General features: G+C 47.4%; 2 protein-coding genes across 16 annotated transcripts in view; both read left to right on the plus strand.

Moving 5' to 3' along the window:
- Nucleotides 1–5,412, plus strand: part of ASAP1 (ArfGAP with SH3 domain, ankyrin repeat and PH domain 1) — a 161,957-nt gene extending 156,545 nt beyond the window's left edge. For all 8 annotated transcript variants that reach the window (XM_056330385.1, XM_056330388.1, XM_056330387.1 and 5 more), the window contains 2 exons: nt 422–544; nt 2,536–5,412. In XM_056330385.1, coding sequence (XP_056186360.1) covers nt 422–544; nt 2,536–2,610 — 198 coding nt within the window. In that variant the 3' untranslated portion in view covers nt 2,611–5,412. The remainder of the gene's footprint in view (nt 1–421; nt 545–2,535) is intronic.
- A 5,568-nt stretch (nt 5,413–10,980) lies between these two features.
- Nucleotides 10,981–20,788, plus strand: part of CYRIB (CYFIP related Rac1 interactor B) — a 98,865-nt gene continuing 89,057 nt past the window's right edge. For 4 of the 8 annotated variants that reach the window (XM_056333886.1, XM_056333888.1, XM_056333887.1 and 1 more), the window contains exon 1: nt 10,981–11,078. The gene's annotated coding sequence lies outside the window, so the exon portion shown is untranslated. The remainder of the gene's footprint in view (nt 11,079–20,788) is intronic. The other 4 variants (XM_056333884.1, XM_056333885.1, XM_056333891.1 and 1 more) reach the window with 3 other exon arrangements.

A 20,788-nucleotide genomic window follows, 5' to 3' on the forward strand; every position in this document is an offset into this window, starting at 1 on the left:
CCTTACCTCTCTTGTAACATTCAGAGGAGACTGGCTTTCATTTTCTGTTCATGGTGGCTTTTTAAATGAAGCGTGTATTAAAGGAGAAAGAGGGTGTTTGTGGACTGGAACAATGTAAAGCTGCTTCCACTGGTAAAGGAAGTTTAAACAACATAGGTAACCTAAGCTGTGCGCTACACGTTAAAGTCCCTTGGGAGTTCTGAATCTTGGGAAAAAGAAAACCTACATCTGTGTAGGCATTTTTTTTTTTCCTTAATATCCTTGAAGGAGATTTTTGATTTTATGCCCCTGACTGCAGGGAAAGCAATTTGATAGTCTTCACCTTCTTGTAAAATAAAACGTAACTAAAAGGCAAAATGAGTATCAGATCTGTTTTCACTGTTCCTCATGTCCCTCATCTAAAACTTCATTCTGTTTTTAGGGGAAAAACAAAGTTAGGCGAGTGAAGACCATTTATGACTGTCAGGCAGATAATGATGATGAGCTCACGTTTGTTGAAGGAGAAGTAATTATTGTAACTGGTGAAGAGGACCAAGAGTGGTGGGTATGTATCTTTTCCTTTTAAAGGAAAGCCTCTTATTCCAAATTGGGGTGGTGGGGGGGTGGTGGTGGTGGTTACTTGGTTTCTGGGTGGTGGGTTTTTATTTTTTTCGTTTTGGGGAGGGATTTTGTTTTGGGGAGGGTTTTGCCTGAGCTAACATCCAGCTCTTAAACCCGTGTTAGAGAAGACCCCCTTTCTCTGGTAGGTAGGTGGGGTCTGGCTCTTCCTTAGAGTCTGCCAGAAACCTTCCTGACTAGGTTTGGCTTTATTACTGGCTCATAACAACATGTATTTACATGTGTCACTCTTTGTAATGCACACTAACCTTTCATTAAATGAAGAAGTGGTGAGTGGTGATTTTTACTCCGTTTAGCATGCTTACACCCTTCATGAAAAATGAGAGATGTAATTATCTTTAGTTCACCAGAAATGTGAAGTTATACCTACAGGGGTTGCTGGAAATCTGAAAAACTTTCTAATTGGGGCTGTAAGCTGATGGCTTTCCTCTTTATATGAGAGGTAGTTAACACTGTCTTTCCCTTCTTCCGTCCCATGCCATTGGTTTGTATCATACTCCCCCCCCACCACCACCACTCTGGACTGCGTATTGTCTTTAGTTCTTGAGTCCTAACACCAGGTTTTTCCCAACCCCGCTTGAAGGCTCCAGCCATCCGTTGACACACTACTTCTTGCCTCCAAAGCCCTGCTGCATCATACTTCCCTTCCTAAGAATTTTTACTGGGGAAAATGAGACAGGTTTCATTTTGATTAAAACAAATTCTTATCACAATGCTGCCTATGATTTCCTAATCCAAGCGCAGGGCAACCTTTGCTGTTTTGGTTCTAGCTACATGGTTTCTTCTCACTCCTCATTTAAGTGTGGAAGATTTTCAACTGAAAAGATGGTGTCAAAAGAGCAATGCCCAGTGAAAAGCTGCTGCATTAACTGTATCGTCCAGTCCCTGATCATAGTTGCATTAGTTGCTGAATCTGTTTTGTAAAGTGGCTTTTTAAGATCCTTGGGTACATGCCTAAAAGTTCCATGAAGTGTTCCAGTCTGAGTATTTCTGAGAAGGGAAACGAGGGCTGTTGACTCATGTGCTTCAAAAATTTGGCTCTGCAAGAGGAAATGGCCAGCCCTGTATGCTTCCCCTTCCCATTTTGTTAGCTTGTGGAAGAGGAAGGAGGCACACTATTATTCTGAAAGTGGTGATCAGCGCTGTAGCAGGATGAGGAGAGCATTATGTGGTCAGACAAGACTGCTACTCCAGTGCTGTCAGTTTGACAGTTGTTTGTAATTATGTGTTTTAAGCATGTAAAGTTCATACAAAAGGTGCCATTATTCCTAATTTTTTTAGGGGTTCCTTGGCCATTTCTTTATAAGTTGTTATTATTATGCAAAACATGTGAGAAGCTGTACGTGAAGGATACCTAATCAGACAATATTATGACTTGTTATAAACAGTGGTATGCACATAAATCATTAGGAGTCATACTAATTCAATGAGAAAATAGCAGGGCTTTTATCACTTTAAGTGAAATGTGGAGATTATCCTAAGTAACTTCACAACTGTAGCAGACGTTTCCCTTGAGTGAGTGAGATGTTTAGGGTTTATTCAGTTAACTAAGATGAATGGTTTTCAGAGATACCTGTCTTGTTGCTGAAAGTTAGTTTGTCAGGCAAAAGAAAATCAGTCTTCTGTTTGGCGAGAATCTTGAAATTCAGTGGTATATGCAGGTTTCCAAATAAGATTGTTTTCTTTAGATTTAGTTGGCTTAATTTGCCTTACTTATGTTTTTGCAGTTTTATTTTGTTCCTTTACACAAATTCAAATGTTACCCAAGGTCTGCTTTAAACCGTCCAAGAACTTGCAAGGGCTCTGTAGGATCCACACGGATCTGCTGCTTTTGAGGGAAGTAAATGCCGTCTACAAACTGTGCATACACACACACACACGTGTAATCTATATGTACGTTTTTCTCCTGTGTTGCAGATTGGCCACATCGAAGGACAGCCAGAGAGGAAAGGGGTCTTTCCAGTGTCCTTTGTGCACATTCTGTCAGACTAGTAAAAACAAACAAAAAATCCTAAACTTGAGCATTGCACATTCTTCATGCAAGACGGGCTTTTTAGCAAAAGCGAACGCTGCTGCCTCCCTGTAATCCTGTGCACAACTGTATATATAGCTGCTGTTACAAATTAAGAATTCATTTAAGTTTCACCTCATGAGGTTGAATTATATGTATTGTAAATATACTGTGTTATTCTGCCTTTGCCAGTATTATGGTAGCCTTGGAACCTGGCACGCCTTATTGGGTTTGTTGAAGCCATCCTCGGCATCTAGCACTTACATCTCTGTCTATGCTGTTAAAAATACGTATGAACTGCCAGCTTTCCAAACATAGATGGTCTCCGTCAACCATGTAACTGTACAGAAATGACTGTTCCTAATAACTTGGTATTCTCAATATACAATTAGCAGAAAGTTAGAATGGGTGAATGGTTTTGGACAATTTAAAAATCAGTCTGCAGTTTATAAGTGTATGCGTTTACAGCTATGAAACCCACTTCGGTATTTATTTAATATAGTGCTCAGTTAAGTGTAATTATGAAGACAAATATTCACTGACTTTACAGATGACAATAATGTTTTATGGCGTGCATACAGCATTTCATGTTTATATTATGTGGACCTATGCCAAACTGTGATTGCAGTTCCCCTGTGATATTACCTCACTATAAAAAGTTAAAAAATTATTTCATTCGAAAACTTATTTTAATGAAAACTAGTCATATTGTTCTTTAGTAGATATACGTAAAATTTGCTGGTTTCTTTCACTGAATCCTTAGTAACCAAGGACTTCTAGAAAATATTAACTGTTGACATTATGCATGCATTTAGACGCTTACTTGAAACCTGCCTTTGTACAAAGTAGTACTGTAGTGATATAGCTACATTTGAGGAAAAGAACATTTTAACTTAATTACTATTCAGATTAATGTGAGCTTGCAACAGTCTTTGTTTATAGTTAAATTGGCTCTTGGAAAAATGATTTTGTGGGGGTTTTTTTCCTCTGTCTTCAACCTTGCTAAAAGTTAGGTACCTAAAATAAAATTCCTTCAGTGGTGATGTAAGGAAAAATTTTTAAATTATTTTTAATTGCTCCAAAAAGTGGAAGTTAAGATGATTTCTCATGCATTTGATCAGGCTGTTAATGACAGAACTCTGATCACAAGCATCAGGCTGGTTTAAGTAGAGTTCACTAAACTGTAACTGTAGTAGTCTTAATTCAAAGCACCAAATAACAGACATACAGTTATAAAACTAATTTCTAAGAAAATCACTGGAAGGCTGCATTTGACCTGAGGTTTCTTGAAAGTTGGTGTATAAAGTTGCATTGCCAGAAAACACTTAAATGTATTACTGGAAACTTTCATTTCCTATGTGACTTTCAACATAATTTTTAAACTTCTGAAACATAATGCAGTTGTGTTTTTCTCATGGTTTGTCTGTAGCAGGTTCCATGACTTTCATATGTAGTTTTGTATTACTTGCTTTAAATGTTATTTTGGCTTCAGTACCTAGTACTGCTGTTTCAAAGCAGATTGTCTTGGCTGCATGGAGAGATTTTTTTTTTTCATTTCATAAAAGCACATCTCAGCCTTTCTGAGGGCTTTCATTTTTAATTCGGCTTTACAAGACTGTAGTCAGTGAATATTTAATTCTGTTTGTGGTTAATATAGAAACAAATACCAGTCTAAACCCCACATGGAAAAAATGCAAAACATTTATCAACTTTTAATGGTTTTATCATTTATAACAAAAGTTTATTCAAAGCCTGCTGGCATCTAATCTTCAGTATTACCAGCTCCAGTATTTCAGACTTTATTCTGTTTTTTAAGGAATGGATATCAGGTTTAGCATTTATTTAGCATTCCATTTTATCCATTACTACAATGTTTTAAGTTGCATTAAAGAACAAAACCTATTCACTTCTGTGGTCAATTGTATTTTTAAGTGATCTTGAAATAAGCTGATAAAAGCAAATCATATAAAGAAAACCCTAGGCATGTAAAATTATGTAGAGTCAAATGTCTATTCTTTTCTACACTCTTTAAAATAGTATACATATGCATTTTATAAAATTAAATTAGTTCCCTCGGGAACAATAGTTCTGTTTATTCTGGCTTATTGTGGGTCATAAGAAATCTGAAAGTGTATGATATTGATTGAGTTTAAGTACAGTATTATATTTGAACTCAATGAGCCACTGTCTGCAATTTTGTATATGACATAGTATTTGGAAAGTCTAAATCTTTATGGAAAACTAGCTGATAAAGGGTTGGGGGGGAGGGGCAGGGGAAGGTGCCCCCAGAGGGGGAAGTATGCTTTGCAGATGATGTCTTATTTACTGTTGAACAACAGTTGCTATTTATTTTTTTATTACATAGTACATCAACGTGTACAGAAACCAGATCTGATCATGCCACTAGTTAAAATCTTGACTTCTCATTGAATGTTAAGGTAAAACATCAGTACACTTGTCTATTCACATGTATTTAATGTGACAGTTTTTGAGTACTGTATGTGTTAATTTCTACTTTTTTAATATTTAAAATTGCTTTTAAATAAATGTATTCAGTTGATCCCAGATATCTGAACAAGGCCCTTTTGTCAACTGGAATATCTTTTAGGGAGAAAGTCTGGATTCCAAACAGGTAGAACTAAAACACTTGAAATGTTTTCTCTTGAATATAAAGCACCCCTTATATAATGCAAGTAAATGTGTGTAACTCTTAACAGCTGTTAAATATGGATGCAATTACCTTTATCTGGAATACTTTACTTACTAAAGTTAGCATCAAAACACTTATCTTGTCCATGAGTTTCGATTCCTTTCTCTCTGGCTTCAGTAGCCTCTATGCAAAGCCAGCCCGGTGTGTCTTGTTTTCTACAGCTGGCCCTTTGGGTTGGAAAGAACCGCTCTGCACAGCCCTCTGTCCCCTTCGCGGCCTTCCTCTGTCCGTGGGCAGGATTGCCAAACACAACGGCAGCTCTCGGTGCGACTTAAGCAGTACTAACTTCTCCTGGATGCAGTGACTTTATTGCTTAGAATTTCAGTTCTGACCCACCTTGCTGAGGTTATTCTTCCCCCTCCCCGAGTCGGTTCTTGCAAGTTTCTCATTTAAGACCCATTCACTATCAAAACTGCTCCAAAAAGAACAAGTCACTTGAAATTGCTGGAAAGCAATCAGAACATCCTTTAGCCAGAGGAAAAGCTGGAGTGTGAAGTTTATCAGATCTGGTTTGTATCAAAAACAGTAACTGCAACAGCGCAGGGCTCAGGAGACCACTGTGATAAGATAGCTTCTTGAATACTGAATTGCAAACCCATAGCCTGGGTTTGTTGTGGGATATTCTGCCTGGTTAGTTTTGGGCTTTTAAATTTACACGGACTAAACGTTTGGGGTGAGGGGTGTGTGAAATAAGGACATGGGGCAGGGAAAAGAGTCTGGTTGAATATTCTGCTCTTCCTCATTTTCTGCTTTGTCACAGTGTTTCAAGTAACAGCATTCAGGGATCCATTGATTCTAATATCCCCATTTCTCTGTCCTACTTGTATTACTTGTTCTTCAGTGGCATACTGATTTCCTTTTGCAAGTCAAAACTGAGGTGGGTGTATCACATGCTGTTTGGAGCAGAAGAGACCAAGACAAACGTGTGCCCAAAGAACACCCTTGTTCAAAGTTTTAGTCTGCTTGCCCTTTTCTTGGCAAACTTAAAGCTTATAAACAGAAGACTGATTGGTAATCAAGACCAGTGAAAGTGGTATCAAACTTAAACACCAATTAGTGAAGCTCAGAAACAGCTCCCTTCTGCCCAACAAAAACCCAAACGCTCCAACCCTCTAAATATCATGTAATTGTTTTCAGATGCTTCCCCCTCCCCAGGCTTTGTAGTTCTCTGTGACGGTTCACCTGAGCATCAACAACAACCAGCCTTCCCACACGCTTACCTATTGCACAGTTTCATGCCACTCACAGCCTAGACCAGTAACCCTCCTGTGCCAAGAAACCAGAATATGACAGAGGAGCAAATGTCCCTAAGTACATAAAGTTCAGCTTCAGACCTTAAATTCTTGCAGACAGCTTCTCAACTTAGCCTTCTTGAGTTTAAGGCTGTTGGGGGGTGCTTTTATGAGACACTTTAGCTCTTGTATAACACAGCTGGAGGCTTTTCAGATGGATACAGAATGCACACAGGACTGTAAGATGTTTTCATCTATATAGCTGCAAGCCAAAAATTTTCTTATCTAATGCAAACTAACTATTTCAAGTTGTTTTAACGATACTTTGGGGGGCTATACATAACATGATTTACAGCTCAGTCATCTGCTGAGAGAGTGCTCAAGTTTCTTCTTGAGATAAGCTAAGTGCTGTTTGTCAACTCGTACTTAAGCTTACACACACATGTGCGCACCCTGTGCTGCCGCATGCACAAAACCTGCGAGTCTTGACTAGTTCTCATCAGCTGCTGTTTGGGTAACACTAAAAACGATAGTGTGTCACGGTACAGGCTTTGCCTTGTTCCTCTGCAAAGTACAGAACAGATCCTCCTGTCTGCAGTGAGGCGGATGTCTGCTCTAGTCTCTTTTTATAATGGTGGGGGCAGGGGACAAACAATTTGTGACAGCTGCCTGTCACATCTGCTAACCATGTCAGAACAGAGGAGAAGCTGATCGGTTGTTTGCTGTACCACCTGAAGAATGTTTTGAACATTCTTCAAAGTCCAGCTTTAAGCCTACCTGGAATTTCAGTGTTAAAACTGCTCTGCAGTTCTTAGCAATGTTGTCTTGATTCTTACAGTGCCTGCTCAGAAACATCCACTCTCTTGTGCTTGTTGCTTTTTGCTGAAAGGTGGTGTGGGGCTAAGTTCATTCCCGCACAGGACTACTTTCCTGCCCCCCCCCCCCCCCCCCCCCCCCCGACTTGAAGATGTTTCTTGTGCTTCAGTTACCACACAAAATTTAGAAATCTGATTTTTCTCACAGACACATTGTGTAGATGAATCGCCCTTGAATGCTCAAACTAGATGACTATAGAATGGCTGCATTAGAGGTTGTTTCATTGTATTTACCTTACTTTAGTTCAGTGCAATAGCATTAGGCTTGGTTTTTTGGTAACTAATTAATTTCCTTACTCTCTTCCCTGAGGAATATTCCAGGAGTAACTTACTACAGCTGCCTGCAAACTTACAAGAGTACTGAGTAGCGTGCAATAGCTTGTCTGAAGCTGCTCTCTAGTTCAGTAATGTTTTTCATCTTTCCCTGCTCCCACATCCCTGCCATGGTAGTAAGCCTCAACACGCTTCTGAGCTGCAGTTCTTAAGTAAGTTTTTTATTTTTATTTAAATATTATCGGAAAGGATTGTAACATGCTCCTGAACTTCAGACTGAAGACAGACAAGCTACCTCTTGAGCTGAACGTGCACAGAAGAGGTCAGCAGCTGTCTGTTCGTTAAGCAGGGGTTTTGCAGTGGTTTTCCGTTGGAGCTTGCAGACTTCCTTAGTGACCTGGTGACACCAGTAGCCACACACTGCTTCAAAGACAAAAGCAGACATTTTTTTCAAGTTAGTAAAGGTGAATACTGCCTGTAATCACCTGTCTGTACTGCAAGCCATCCCATTCATGGCATTAGACCTACACAGCCACATGCCCTAGCCTTCCCTTTATTCACTGTAGATTTTGAATTCAGAACCATAGCTCTACTGCAGGAACTCTAGGCAGGAAAGCAAGAGCCCCAGGTAGCTTCGCAGTAAGTGAGCTGCAGCCAGCCCCGTGCTCTTGTTGCAGCTGAGACTGTTGTGTGGAAACCCACCCAGGAGCTGGAAAAAAAGCCTTGTGGAACAACTCCAGGATCATTGCAGTAGTTCTGACCTCTGTGGATAGAAGCATGGGGCTGAAGGGCAAATTTGTGATCCGAGAGTTTCCTCAGTCTCTATCCTCCCTACAAGAACAGGGCCAACCTCTGCAGAAAGAAACAGGAGGACAAATGCTAAACCTGCCTCGATAGGGTGCACAGAGCTGCTGGCCTGCCTAAAAGGGAAGTTTAGCAGCTTGACATCTAGAAAGCGAGGAGCACAGAGCTTCACGCAAAGTGAACTTACACTAAGTGACGCTGGAAGATGGGGACTTACTCTGCAGAAGATTTGTAAGGGAGCAAATCTAAACTCAACCTGTACTACAAGGTGGAGGTGTGAGAACAGCAGGGGATGGGGACAACACAAACCACAGCTCGGACACCTTTGAAAGAGTATGAAAGACTTCATCATTGATGCGAAGATCAATCATAAGCAGTCAGTGGCTCCCCAGTGAGCACTGCCTATAGGTGGGCCATATATTCACTCTGGAGCTCAAGGTGATGCAGAAACTAAAGTGATATGAAGACCCTTGGCCACAAGAAGCAGCAAGATCTTAGCAAACGATAATGGGGGAAGGAAGGCAGTGGAGCAGTCAGACCATCTGGTCAGCACTATGCAAATAGCTGGGTCCACTGAAGGAGCAGAAGGCACCAGATGTGCAGGCAGGGGTCATGCCCAAGATCCAGTGTGTGGGAGCATTTTGCTGTAAGCAAGGAGGTGCTACTGCCTGGCCAGAGCAGTCCCTGGCAGTAGCCCCATGCAGGGCCCCAGTCCACCTCACACGCGGTTCTGGCACCCCCGCTACCTACTTGGACCACGCCTTTCTTAGGGATGGATTTTGCTCAGGATCATCCTTTGACTTGGCACCTGCATTCTCACCAGGTCTGTCTATGAGTGGGATGCAGCCAGGTCCAGCAGAAAAGCTCCTTCTGTTATCCCTTCCCTGCTGGGATGCAGGAGAAGTTGAAATAATTAAAATATTAAATGTGAGGGTGGAAAACCCCTTCTACTTAAAAAAAAAAAACTTTGAGAGGAGGATTTTGTTCCTCTCACCCATCCATGGCAGTGCTCTGCCTGGATTTTTTTCATGCAAAATGTGGCCCCTGGTAATGTTTATTTAGATCGGGACCTGCCGGGGGTCATTGTGTCTAAGTGTAGCAGGCACCTGGTCTGCCCACGATCCACAGCTTTAGCGGCTTGCCTGGTGGAATACAAAAGGCAGCACACACACCCTGCACAGGGGTCCCATTGCCTACGTGACATCTCAGTGCCCTGGCCTCACTGCTGCCCGCATCTCCATCTGCTTTGAGCCGAAGACAGGACTTGTAGTCACCACAGCAAGGCCTGTGCCATGGCGTGGGGCTGCAGGGTAAGCTGAAGCACCACAGCCCCCACTCCAGTGACCGACGGTAAAGCCGGGCAGCAAAATGCCACTTAGAGAAAATACCTTAAGACATGCTACCCCCACCTAATCCCCATCCCTTCCTGAACAGGATTGATGCTGCAGGGGAGCAACAGCATCTGTTGCTGGAGGGAGAGCTTCCTGCTGGGCAGGCAGGGATGGGGAGGCTGTGTCCCGCAGGGACCCTCGCTGCTACTCAACCAAGATGCTGTCGGTCATCAGCACATGATGGGGGAGAAACCGAGCAAGGTGCCTCAGGGATGGTACAGCGGCTCCAGCGTGTGGGCGCCAGCTCCAGAGGTTGAAGGAGCTGTTGGGGTGTGAAGCTAAAATTCAGCTTTGATGAAGTTTTTTCTTTAGTTTGGGAGGGTGGGTCTTCAAGGTGAGGGCTGTCTGGCTGAGGTGGTTTAGCTGGCAGGCCAGGGAGCCAGGGCCTCTGAAGGAGCAGAAGGCACCAGCTGTGCACGCAGGGGTCATGCCCACGACCTGGTGCGCGGGACCATTTGGCTATACGCACAGAGGTGCTGCTGCCCGGCCGGAACAGTCCCTGGCAGCAGCCCCACGCAGGACCCAGGCCCACCCCACACGCTGAAGGGCCATGCTGGGGGCGGCACTTCTATTTGAAGCCGCTGGCAGCCCCATCGTCCCCAGGCCATGCTCCGGCAGCACCTGCAGCCCCCAGGCCGCTGGGTTTGGTGCATAACACCGTTTGAAGCCTGCTGAGTGCTCCTGGGTGTCGCTGGCACCTTCCCGCTTCTCCAAAGCTTCACTCGGGCTCTGCCCTGCCTTGCCTTGCCGCATGCTTCGGCCTGCCCGAGGCTGCCCCGGTGCCGGGGACATCGCTGGCCCCTCACGAAGGGTCCGGCCGCGCCCCGCGGGCCCTGGCCACGGGCCCCCCGACCCGGGTGGGGGGCTGAAGGCTCCCACCTGCTCCCCGGCCACACGGGCGTCCCCCCGCGGCTGCAGAGGGCAGGGACACCCCACCCAGCGCCACCTGCCCCGCGGGGGCTGCCCGCCGCTCCGGGCGAGGGGTAGGGGGGGAGCGGGGCCGGGCGCGGTGCCGGAGCCGGGGCCGCCTCTCCCTCCCCCCGCGCCGCTTCCTTTTATAGCGATGCGGCACCGCGCCCGCCGCCGGCAGCCAACCTGCGGCCGTGACGCCGCCGCCCGGCAACCCGGAAGGCCAGGCTGCGCCCGCGGGCTGCCCGCCGCCAGGTGAGGGGGCGGCGGCGGGAGCGGGGCGGCGGGAGCGGGGCGGCGGGAGCGGGGCGGCGGGAGCGGGGCGGCGGGAGCGGGGCGGCGGGAGCCCGCCTGCCTCGGCGGCTGAGGGGGGCCGGGGCGGGGCACCTGAGGGCGCCGCCCGAGGGGAGCTGGGGGTGGGCGCTGAGGGAGGTGGCGGTCGCCTGAGGGAGCAGGGCTGAGGGGAGACTTGGGGGCAGCCGGCGGCATGTGGGGCCGGGGTAGGGCTCCCCCCTGACCCCTCCGTAGGGCCGTGGAGGCGCAGCCCCGCGGGGCCGGCGGTGGGTGCTCACTGCCTCCGGGGCAGCCCGGCGCCCTCCCGGCCCGCAGCTCGCAGCACCGGGCGTCTGTCCGGCCGCGGGCAGAGCCAGCGCGGGCAGCCGGGGGAGCCGCCGTCGAGCCCCGCTTCGGCCTTGTGGCCGGAGCCGCCGCCTCAGTTTCCCTCAGCGCACGGGGCCGTGAGGCCGCCCCAGCCGGCAGGTGCCGAGGGCGCTTCACGCGTGTCTGCCAGGAGCGCGGGGGTGTCAGGCTGGGCACAGGAGATCCTCTGGGACCAGGGGACGGAGGGGACGGATCCAGCGAGTGGTGTAACAGCCCTCGTGCCAAGCGGCGCGATCTCCAGCAATGGCCAGGTCGAAGCCAAGCGGCAGTGAGCCGGAGCGGTTGCCTTCAGGAGGAAGCCGCGGTTTGGTGCTGCGTCCTGTGCACCACGAGTGCTGCTTACGGCCGGCTTGGGTTGGGAGCAGCGGCAACGATGTTAGCTGGCTGCTTCTTGCACTGAGCTGTGTGCGTTGCATTTGGCTGTCCTCTGATGTTCGGACAGGTGCCAGGCCAGAGACTTTTCAGTTGTCATGGTTCATGCAAACCTTGCATCTCAAAGTTCAACCCAGCAGCCAGAAATGCTCTGGGCTGGCTGGCAAGAAGGTGAGTGCTTCTGCTTTGGGGGACCCAGTGCTTCCCCGTCCGGGCAGGGATGGCAGTGTGGTTGTGATCGTGACTACACAAGAAAACTGCCCCTCTCTTAAGCAAGTTGTAGCGATTCAAAAAATGGTGAAATAGGGAGGAAATAGCGCACACCAACACGTAAACCATGAGGATTAACTGGCTGTATGGTTTAGAGCAGCGTTACCCTTTTGCTGTTCAAAAAGGAATTCTTATCCCTAATAATCATTCTTTAATATACATGACCCAGAAAGCCATGACTGGTATACTATTCATTCCATGTTTTGTTAGGTGTGTGATTAAAACAGGAGAGAGGCCCCTTTTTTTGTTCAAACAAAGCAAACCCCCATATCTGCACCCTGAAACAAGAAGCGTTTTGAAGAAATGTGGGATTTTGTTGGAGGTGTAACATTGCCTTTGTCTCTGTGCTTGACTGAAACCAAGCCTGGCACCAGGCTGCCACCTGTGTAATGTCGAGGATGCCAGTACTGCTGCTGCGAGGAGAGGGGAAGCAATCAGGGTGCCTGTGTGAGCTCTGAGGAACCTTCCTGGGTGCACACAGGCATCCTGGGTCATTTCAGTGCTCAGTCCTGCGTAGAAAAGCTGCTTGGGATCATCTTGCCTTAGTGAGAGGCAGCAGTGCATGGCTTCTGCTGCGCCCCCCACTCAGCAGGGACTGGGAGCCTGTGCCTCTTTGGGCAGCAGGATGCTCTCAAGCTGCTGCTGCAGGCAGCAGTTCCTACCTGCTACTTGCTTTTGCTCACTTTGAGCACAGATCAGACTGAGAGGCCTTGCCTAGTGTGTTTTCTGACAGTTGTCACCACTTGCTTTCCCAGGGCGCGGCCCAGGTCGGTGGTTTGGTATCCTCCATGGCTCAGCAGAAGCACCTCTGGCACGATGGAGTTTCTGAGCAGGTCTGAGGCAGTGCTCAGCATGGAGACTAGGAAGTGCTCAGGATGCAGCAGGAACAGATACCAACAGGACCTTAAAAATGTTTCAAATAAAGTCTAAAGCATCCGTTTCTCTAGCTGAGATCGATAGTTCAGACTGCTTAGCAAGGAGCATGTGCAATAGATTTTCAATAATCTGCATGGCACAGTTCAGGCTTGAGGAAAAAATAACTGGGCCTTGTTCTGTGTCTCTGGATGTGAGTGTGCCCAGTAAGAGCAGTGGAAGAAGCTGATGCATTGAGAGTAGTTGAAAGCTTAATGCCTCCTTTAGAGCATGGGAGGGCACAGCCACTCTTAACTGCTTTTTCTTTTTACTCAGAGGTATCAGAGGATAAATAATGGCTCACAAGAATAAAGACTGGTGTTTGAGATACTTCCTGTGCTTGTTGGAGAAGAACAAGGCCAAGAGTATTGTGAAAGTAAAAGCTTATTTCCTGTGAAGAACTTTTGCTGAAGTGAAGGGTGAGATCGTTTCAGAGCTGGAGGCATAGCTGTGGTGATTCAGGTCTGAGGCAGAGTGGAGGGCACTGAGCACTGGCCAGTCGAAACCTGCAAGTGGGGAACAGGGCAGCATCATGTGCTCCTCTTGCTTCACTGGGAACAGGAAGAGAGGCTGTGTCCGTCCTCTGCCTGCAAACAGCCTGAAGAACTTGATTAGAGGCTACAGGTTGGTTTGTCTGCAGGTGTAAACTGGCCTGCTCTGGTCGACTGAATACATGCTCCAGAGGCTCAGCTGAGACCCAGCACGGGTCTCTTGGCCACGCAAGCAAAGTACATGGAGGACTGCGATCCCATCATGGGTATCAGGACTGTTTCTGTTAGCTGAAGGTCATTCCGGCAGCGCTCTCTCAATGCTGACTTAGAAAGGCTTGACTCTGAGGTTAGCTCAGTCCAAGACTTATCTTCCTAACCATCTGGTTTATGTTTTCCTTTAGTGCGTACCATGGCTATGAGCTTGCTTATCTGCTGGATCGCTGCCTTCATGCAGACCTGCAGGGTCCCACCAGGAGCTGAATCAGGCTCACTGGCTTCCAGGTGCTGTCTTTCCCCTGCAGCAGCACAGCTCGGAGGAGGAGGCGGCCTAGCAGTCTCCTGGAATACAGTTGCTGGAGCAGGGATTTCAAATCTGCAGTCAGGCTGTATCTTGCAATGGGTAGAAAGCACTTTGCATGGTGTCTGTAGTTACTCAGCTGTTGGAAACCTTTGTTCTGCGCTGCTCTGTGTGGAGCTTGATGTATCTTGGATCTTCTTTTGGTGCCTGAGTTCTATTAATGCCCTTGCTGGGTATATTTTAAAACTCTTCCTCTCAGTGTTTTTTTTTTTTTTGTTTTGTTTTGTTTTGGTATGGCACACATGAATTTATTCCCTTAAGATCCTTCTACACCAGAGATCTAGAAACTGAGTGTATGTGTGACCTTGTGGTATAAGGTGGGATGAGTCTAATAGCTTTGGTTTCCATTCCCAGCAGGTTTTTACATGGTGCAAGCTGCTTTTCTATCACCAAAAGTGCAATTTTAATAAAAAGCTGAGTTTGACAGCTGCTTTGCAGAAATGCTGTAAGATCTACTCCTGGGTATCTACTGGAAAAACTTTCTCAAAGGTTTGCTGGATAGAAGGGGAAAAAATACCAAATCTTCTGACCACAGCAGAAAACTAGGAATTCTATCTGAGTCTCGTTAGGACAGGCTTTGTCTCAGCCAGAATTCGGGACACCCCCCAACATCTGCCTTGTTCCCAGTCTTGAGGTTAAACCTTCTGGCCACAACTATCTCTATTTAAGAAAAAAATATAGACACTAGTTGTAATCTGTGCTATGAAAATCTAATCTGTGACCTAATTTGTTGTGATACCATGAAGAACCTGTCAGTAGCAATCACTGTAACCCGTGGCACAGACTCACTGCCCGCTTTCCAAGAGCGCTGGCTCATCATAGCCTCAGAGAGAGCAGTGTCATGCCCAGTGTGTATATCTGGGCTACTCCACTGCCAAATTTGGGGAATAATATACAGACAACTCTCAGATCACTTCTGTTATTCTTTCAAAATGAAAGTGTCACGGGCAGTCTTACTATGTGTGGAAGTGAACCTCTTCTGCAGGCGATCCCTGTGGAACAGGCTGGTTTGAAACGTGTGGGAAGGAAAATGAGATGCAACCAGAGCTGGATAATTTTCTATGTATGTCGCAATAGCTGTTTACCTGTTAATCACCTATTCCCCTTGTTGGTGGCCACAACTTGGATGCAACCAACTCACTGGGTGAGTGATTAGAGGAGTGACTTGTCTGAATAACTTCTCACCAATGTGAGATGAGGTTTCATGGGCTGATTCTCAGAGGACAAACTGGCTGGCATCTGGTACAGCCCCTTTGGATCAAGTTTGTTGTCCTTTATGGAAAAAACCCCAAGATCTTCTGTGGTGTGTTACTGAAACCATAGTGCTGCCAATCTTGCTCTGCAAGGCTAGAGGAGGGAGGAAGGTTTTATGGTTGGGAATGCAGAAATAGGCTGAAGAACTGGGAATCATATTCCTAGTCCCTTGCACTGCTACATCTGAGAGGGAGAAATCTTAACTGAGGAACTACAGCTCTATCTGAAACAAACTGCAGTGCTGGGCTTCCAGTTTGATTGTTCTAGAAATAAGTTCCTTTTTTTTTATATAAATATTATCTTAAAGTGGTTTACTTGAAAATACTGAATTAAAATGGGTAGGGGTATGCAGTCTATTAATTACTGCTAATACCCGTCTTTGTGCTTAGTATGACAGCATCAGTCCGTTTGGACTTTGAGAGCTTCCCAGTTACTGGCTGGGTGTTCAGGATCCAGTAAGGTGCATGTCCAAAATGAGGCCATAATCTACGGTCTGATGCCTTCCCTGCTCACCCTGGAGGGGTTACCTGTGCTGCTGTTAAGGCACTAGCTCTTTCTATTTTGAGCCGCCTCTTTACTTTCAGTACTTGTACACGTCTTGTTCCCTAGCATGCTGTAGGTGTACGTTAGCATAAAACACACGCATTTGTGTAGTATTTTGTAAATTCACTGTCCTTTTATCCACCCTGGGCACTCGGGGCTCAAGTTTCAATGTGGTGTTTGTTGATTTTTGTTCACTCCAGGCTTTCCCCTCCACCCACTCACTTCCTCTTACAAATGTTTCCTCACTTCACCACTTTTTCACATGCGTTTCTAGTGTAGGGTTGCTGCCTGTTGCAGGCAGGCTCAGAACTTCATGTCCTGTTCACCTCTGTGAGACGGGCAGCAGATTGGTGTGCGAGAGCAGGAGCAGAAGCAGGGGAAAGGTGCCTGCACATGTGGGAGGAAAGGTCTAGCGGCAGGGAGAGGGGGTCTGAGTGCAGGTGTATTTTGGGGCAAGAGGAGCAAAAGCTTGTAAGTAGGGTGGATGTACAAGTGGAGGGAATGAAGATAGACGGGGGAGGATAGTTATATGTATGCTCAGGGATAGGGCACAGTGAGATGTCTGCGTGTATGCGGCTGGGAGGTGGCAGGGCACGTAGGGCTGGTGCATGTGCAAGGTTTGAGGAAGGTTCATGCTCCAGACTAGAATGCAGCTGGGCCAGAGGCCCTGCTCCCTTTCTCAGCCCAGCATAGACAGGCTGCTCTGCCTCCAAGACTTGTTCTTGGAGCTCAATAGCATGTTTTAATGTGCAGGGCTTTTCTATCTGCTTTTTATTTCTAACAAAAGTTTCCTATCGCCCCTTGGAGAACACCAGTTTCTCAGCCATGCAGGGTGCATCTGACAGCTTACAACCTGCTAAAAAGAGAGGGAAAAAACCTCACCACAAAAATAGCATGTCTGAAATTTCAAATTAGGCAAAGTCTAAAATTAGTAAGAACAGGCTTGTCTGTGGCTGTGCAAACCAGCAGAGAATTAATATTCATCTGATGCTGATCAAGGCAAGCAGAGATTTGCAGCTTGCACTTACTTCACCTTGTCCCATACCTGTCCTTGCAGCTTCTCTTCCCTTTAGGGCTCAGTCACTAGTTAGCAGAGGGCTGTACCGATGCCGCTAACTTTGTGCCAATACCAATGCTACTTTCAGCACCATGAAATGTTAGCAATAGCCAGAGTGTTTTTACCACACTCCTTTTATTTCACTGCTTGGCTGCCATGAATGCAGCTTTGGATGCATCGTGCTAAGGTCACGCTCATGTGAGAGCCCTGGATGTGGCCCAAGTCCCATGCTGGGGCCAGGGTCCACCCACTGTTTCCTCAGTGAGATAGGTGCCCCCAAGACACTTCTTGGTGTTCCCTCTCCCCAGCTGTGGTTTACAGCTCCACGGTAATTGTTTTGCTGTTAATGGGGCTGCAGTATAAACCAGTCGCTGAAATAATGCACATCGCAAGAATAACTATAGGTTGCTTTGCAGATCCATTTTTCATTTTACATCTTGGCATAGTTTTAATTTGCAGTGTGACCCATGCAAACAGGTTTATTTGCACAAGTTGAAGTGGGCATTAAACTGGTGGGAAAGGGTGGAAACTTGCTGGTAGGGGGGAAAATTATATGCAAAAAGGACCTTGAGTTGATGGAGAAGGGAGTAGTGGAGGGGTGACTGAGTTATTCAGCCCTGCTGGTGGAGGTGACATACGGCTGCTCATCTCTGGGCGTGATGGGTCTAAGAGAGGGGATAACAGCAAGGGTCTTTGCCTCTCTTCCCCCCTCCCCTGAGAACTGCTGTGCTAGGCCCTCTGCCCACCACCGGAGATAAATCCCTGGGAGTGAGTGGTCTTCCACCCTTATGTCCAGAGGAATTGGAGGTCAGTTGGAAATCCAAATTAAACAAGGCCTTAGTGCAGCTTTGAAAAGTTTACTCGGAGGGCTGGTGGTGTTCCAGTGCGGTTAAACTGATGACCTCCCTCTTAACAGTGCAAGAGAGTGGGCCCTGGTTTGGCTGTCAGCAGCCAGCGGTGACTGCACAGCTTCGTCTTAGGTGGCAGGGCTGGAGTCCTGCCCCTCTCACCTTGCTCCCATCTAGCCCAGGGAGGGCTGGACTGCAGCAGGCATCTTGCTGCCCAGCCGCTTCTAGCAGGGATCGTGCTGGGAGCTTGTGAGGTGCCTGGGCTGCTGCAGGCAAGGGGCAGTGCTGAGGGACAGTCCCAAAACGGGAACAGCCATGTGGTTGTTCTCTGGAGGACTGCAGCAACCTGAAGAGGACCTGGAGTTGGCTTGTTTCGAGTTGCCCCACGGAGGGACAACAGGCCCTGTCTCTGTAGGCATCGCCCAGCAGCGTGCTCCTTGCAGTGGGCAGCTAGCTGCTGTCAGGTTAGAGTTAGATGATGGATGATTTATGTTGCCCCCCAACTCAGTGTCTTGCCAGAGATGTGGGAACAGGGAGTAGCGTGATGGGGAGTATCTCTGCAGTCTGCAAACTGCAGGGGTGATTTGATTTTCATGGTGGTGGGTCTGGACTAATGAACAAAACTTAAAGGGAGAAAATAGGAGCTCTATTGCTAAGGGTGTTCTGCCAGTCCCAGTACTGAGGAGGGCAGATGCTCCTGATTGTGAATCCTAACCCCCTCTTAAGGACTAGCGTATGACCAAATATGATCTTCTGTGCATTGGTACATCTGTCTGCATCCTGCTTCCGTTAAGGAGTGAAGAAATATTTACTGTGTGCAGCAGCGTTCTCGTTTTAGTGTGCTCTATTGCAGATAGCCACTAGCAGTGGCCTACAGCAGTCTGTCAGATGCGAATGAAGAAGCTAGTCACATCTCTATTTAAGGGCTGGGACCAAGTTTCTTTCCCAGGATTATCGCTTTGAAAGGAGATTGTTTTAGGAGTGGCTCCGAGTTGTAAAACTCGGATTTCTTGTGCCCAGGATCCACAGCTGATCAGACATCCTGGTTATTGGCATTACTGTCATTGCATTTATGAGCAAAAATAGTTCTAGGTCCACTTACACCTGTTCTAGGTCTGCTGCTACCCCGTTCTGCACCTGGATATAACATGAATCACACCACCTCTAAAATACATTTATGCATTCAAGGTATGATTATGCCTAGGACTTGTCGCTGCTGTTCGTACCAAAACAAAGGTCCTTTAAAGTTGTTGAGGTTCTGTTTGGTCTGTCATCTTGTTTTTTTAAAAAAAAATAAATTAATCGATGTGAAAAGCAGTTGGTGGATACTCAGAACTCTTGTTCTGCGGGGGAGCGCCACCCGGGGTGGAGATTGCCAAGCCTTGCATGCTTTTGCGTGGGGCTCGCAGGAGATCATGTAGCTGGTACAGGACCAGTAAATTCTTCCCCTTCCCAGACTCCTGCAGCATGTCAGTCAGTTGAGGAAGCAAGGGAGGGGAGTAGGGGCCCAGAAGGAAAATACTGTGCTGGAGTGAGCATGTAGGAAAGGACTGATCCTGATAACCTTGTGTGCCTGCTGATCCCACTGGCATGCTGGAGCACTTACCCAGAGTCCTTGGAGAGGACCATCTCCTACAAGGCCACCTAAAAGGTCGTGGCTTATCAGCACGTTGCCCAGCACTGTGCAGGTTTGGAGCTGTTCCTGGGCAGTTGTTTTCATAGAGCTGAATACAGTCATTTGCATATTGCACAGCGTTTGAGCTTTTCCTCTTCCTCTTAACTCTGCTGGGCAGTGTTGTGCGTGTGTCTGTGAGGGAAGTCACGCTGTCAGTCAGTGCCCATGTTGGTGTGATTTCCCCTGGGCAATGGCTCCCAGAAATGCCACCCCCTCTCCACCAGCCCTGCTGAGGAAGTGGAAGGGCAGAGGCTGCTCTGTGGGGGGACCTCAGTGAGGAACTTCCCCTGTGTTTGTTCTCCTCCCCTGGTTCCTCGTGCATATGACCTGAATCCTCATGCTCCCTGTCATGGGACGTTCACCAGCTGGGGTCTCTGCAACAGGGGAACAGGGGGTGCTCATGTCCACTCTTGAGGAGCCATGGGCTTCCTGTGAAATCCCCCTGTGAAATAATAACAGACACCCCATCCGAATTACTACCCACATGTCCAGCATGCCCTGGCCGCGCGTCAGCCCTGCTGCTGGGGAGAGGTCGGGGGACAGCCAGAAGGTGTCCTTGCTGCTGGAGGCAATCAGAGCCAGCCCCTACCAGCCCTGCCTGCCAGGGGCAGTATGGGGAGCGCGTGCCCGTTTTGCTCCCCTCTGTTGGCAGCTGTACCAGCCGCTGGAGAGGCAGGAGAGGTGGAAGGTGAGCCTTGTTTCTGCCCCCAGAGCCCTGCTTGCAGCCATGCCAGTGCATCCAAAGCCTTGGTCCAAGCGCAGGTGGTAGCAGTTAATGCCAAGTTGGTCCTTCTCTGAAGCAGCTCCAGGCCTGCCCTACCCTCTTCTGCAGGATGGAGCCCAAACCAACACTTAGGCTTTGTTGGGTTTCGTTAAGGTTTGACTTACCAGGAGCTTGTTATCTGTTAGGCAGTTGTGGATGTGTCCTAAACGTTTGTTTTGATTGTCTTTCTCACAGTGTGCTGAAAAATTTCTGAGCTGCAAGACTGGCCAAAGCCTCTGCCTGGGAATGAGGCAAGCTACCCCCTCTTGGCGTCTTTTGTTTTTTTCCCTGCACTGCATTGTTGGGCTTCAGTCCTACCATGAATTTCACTGACCTCAGTAAAACATTGACAACTCCCCCAGGTGGAGCTCAGCAGGACCATAGTTTTTGGAGATGAAAGCGTATCCGATAGCACGAAAGATGTATTTTCAGAGGTCACTGAAACTCGGTCCCTAGTCCCAAAGCCTCCTTTTGCCCTAGACACTGCTATTGCAAATGCAGTAGGTGAATTTAGGTTCCAGCCCCATGAGAGAACGTACCAGT

This window comes from Falco biarmicus, chromosome 3 (assembly GCF_023638135.1).
Source record: "Falco biarmicus isolate bFalBia1 chromosome 3, bFalBia1.pri, whole genome shotgun sequence".
Lineage (NCBI taxonomy): Eukaryota > Metazoa > Chordata > Aves > Falconiformes > Falconidae > Falco > Falco biarmicus.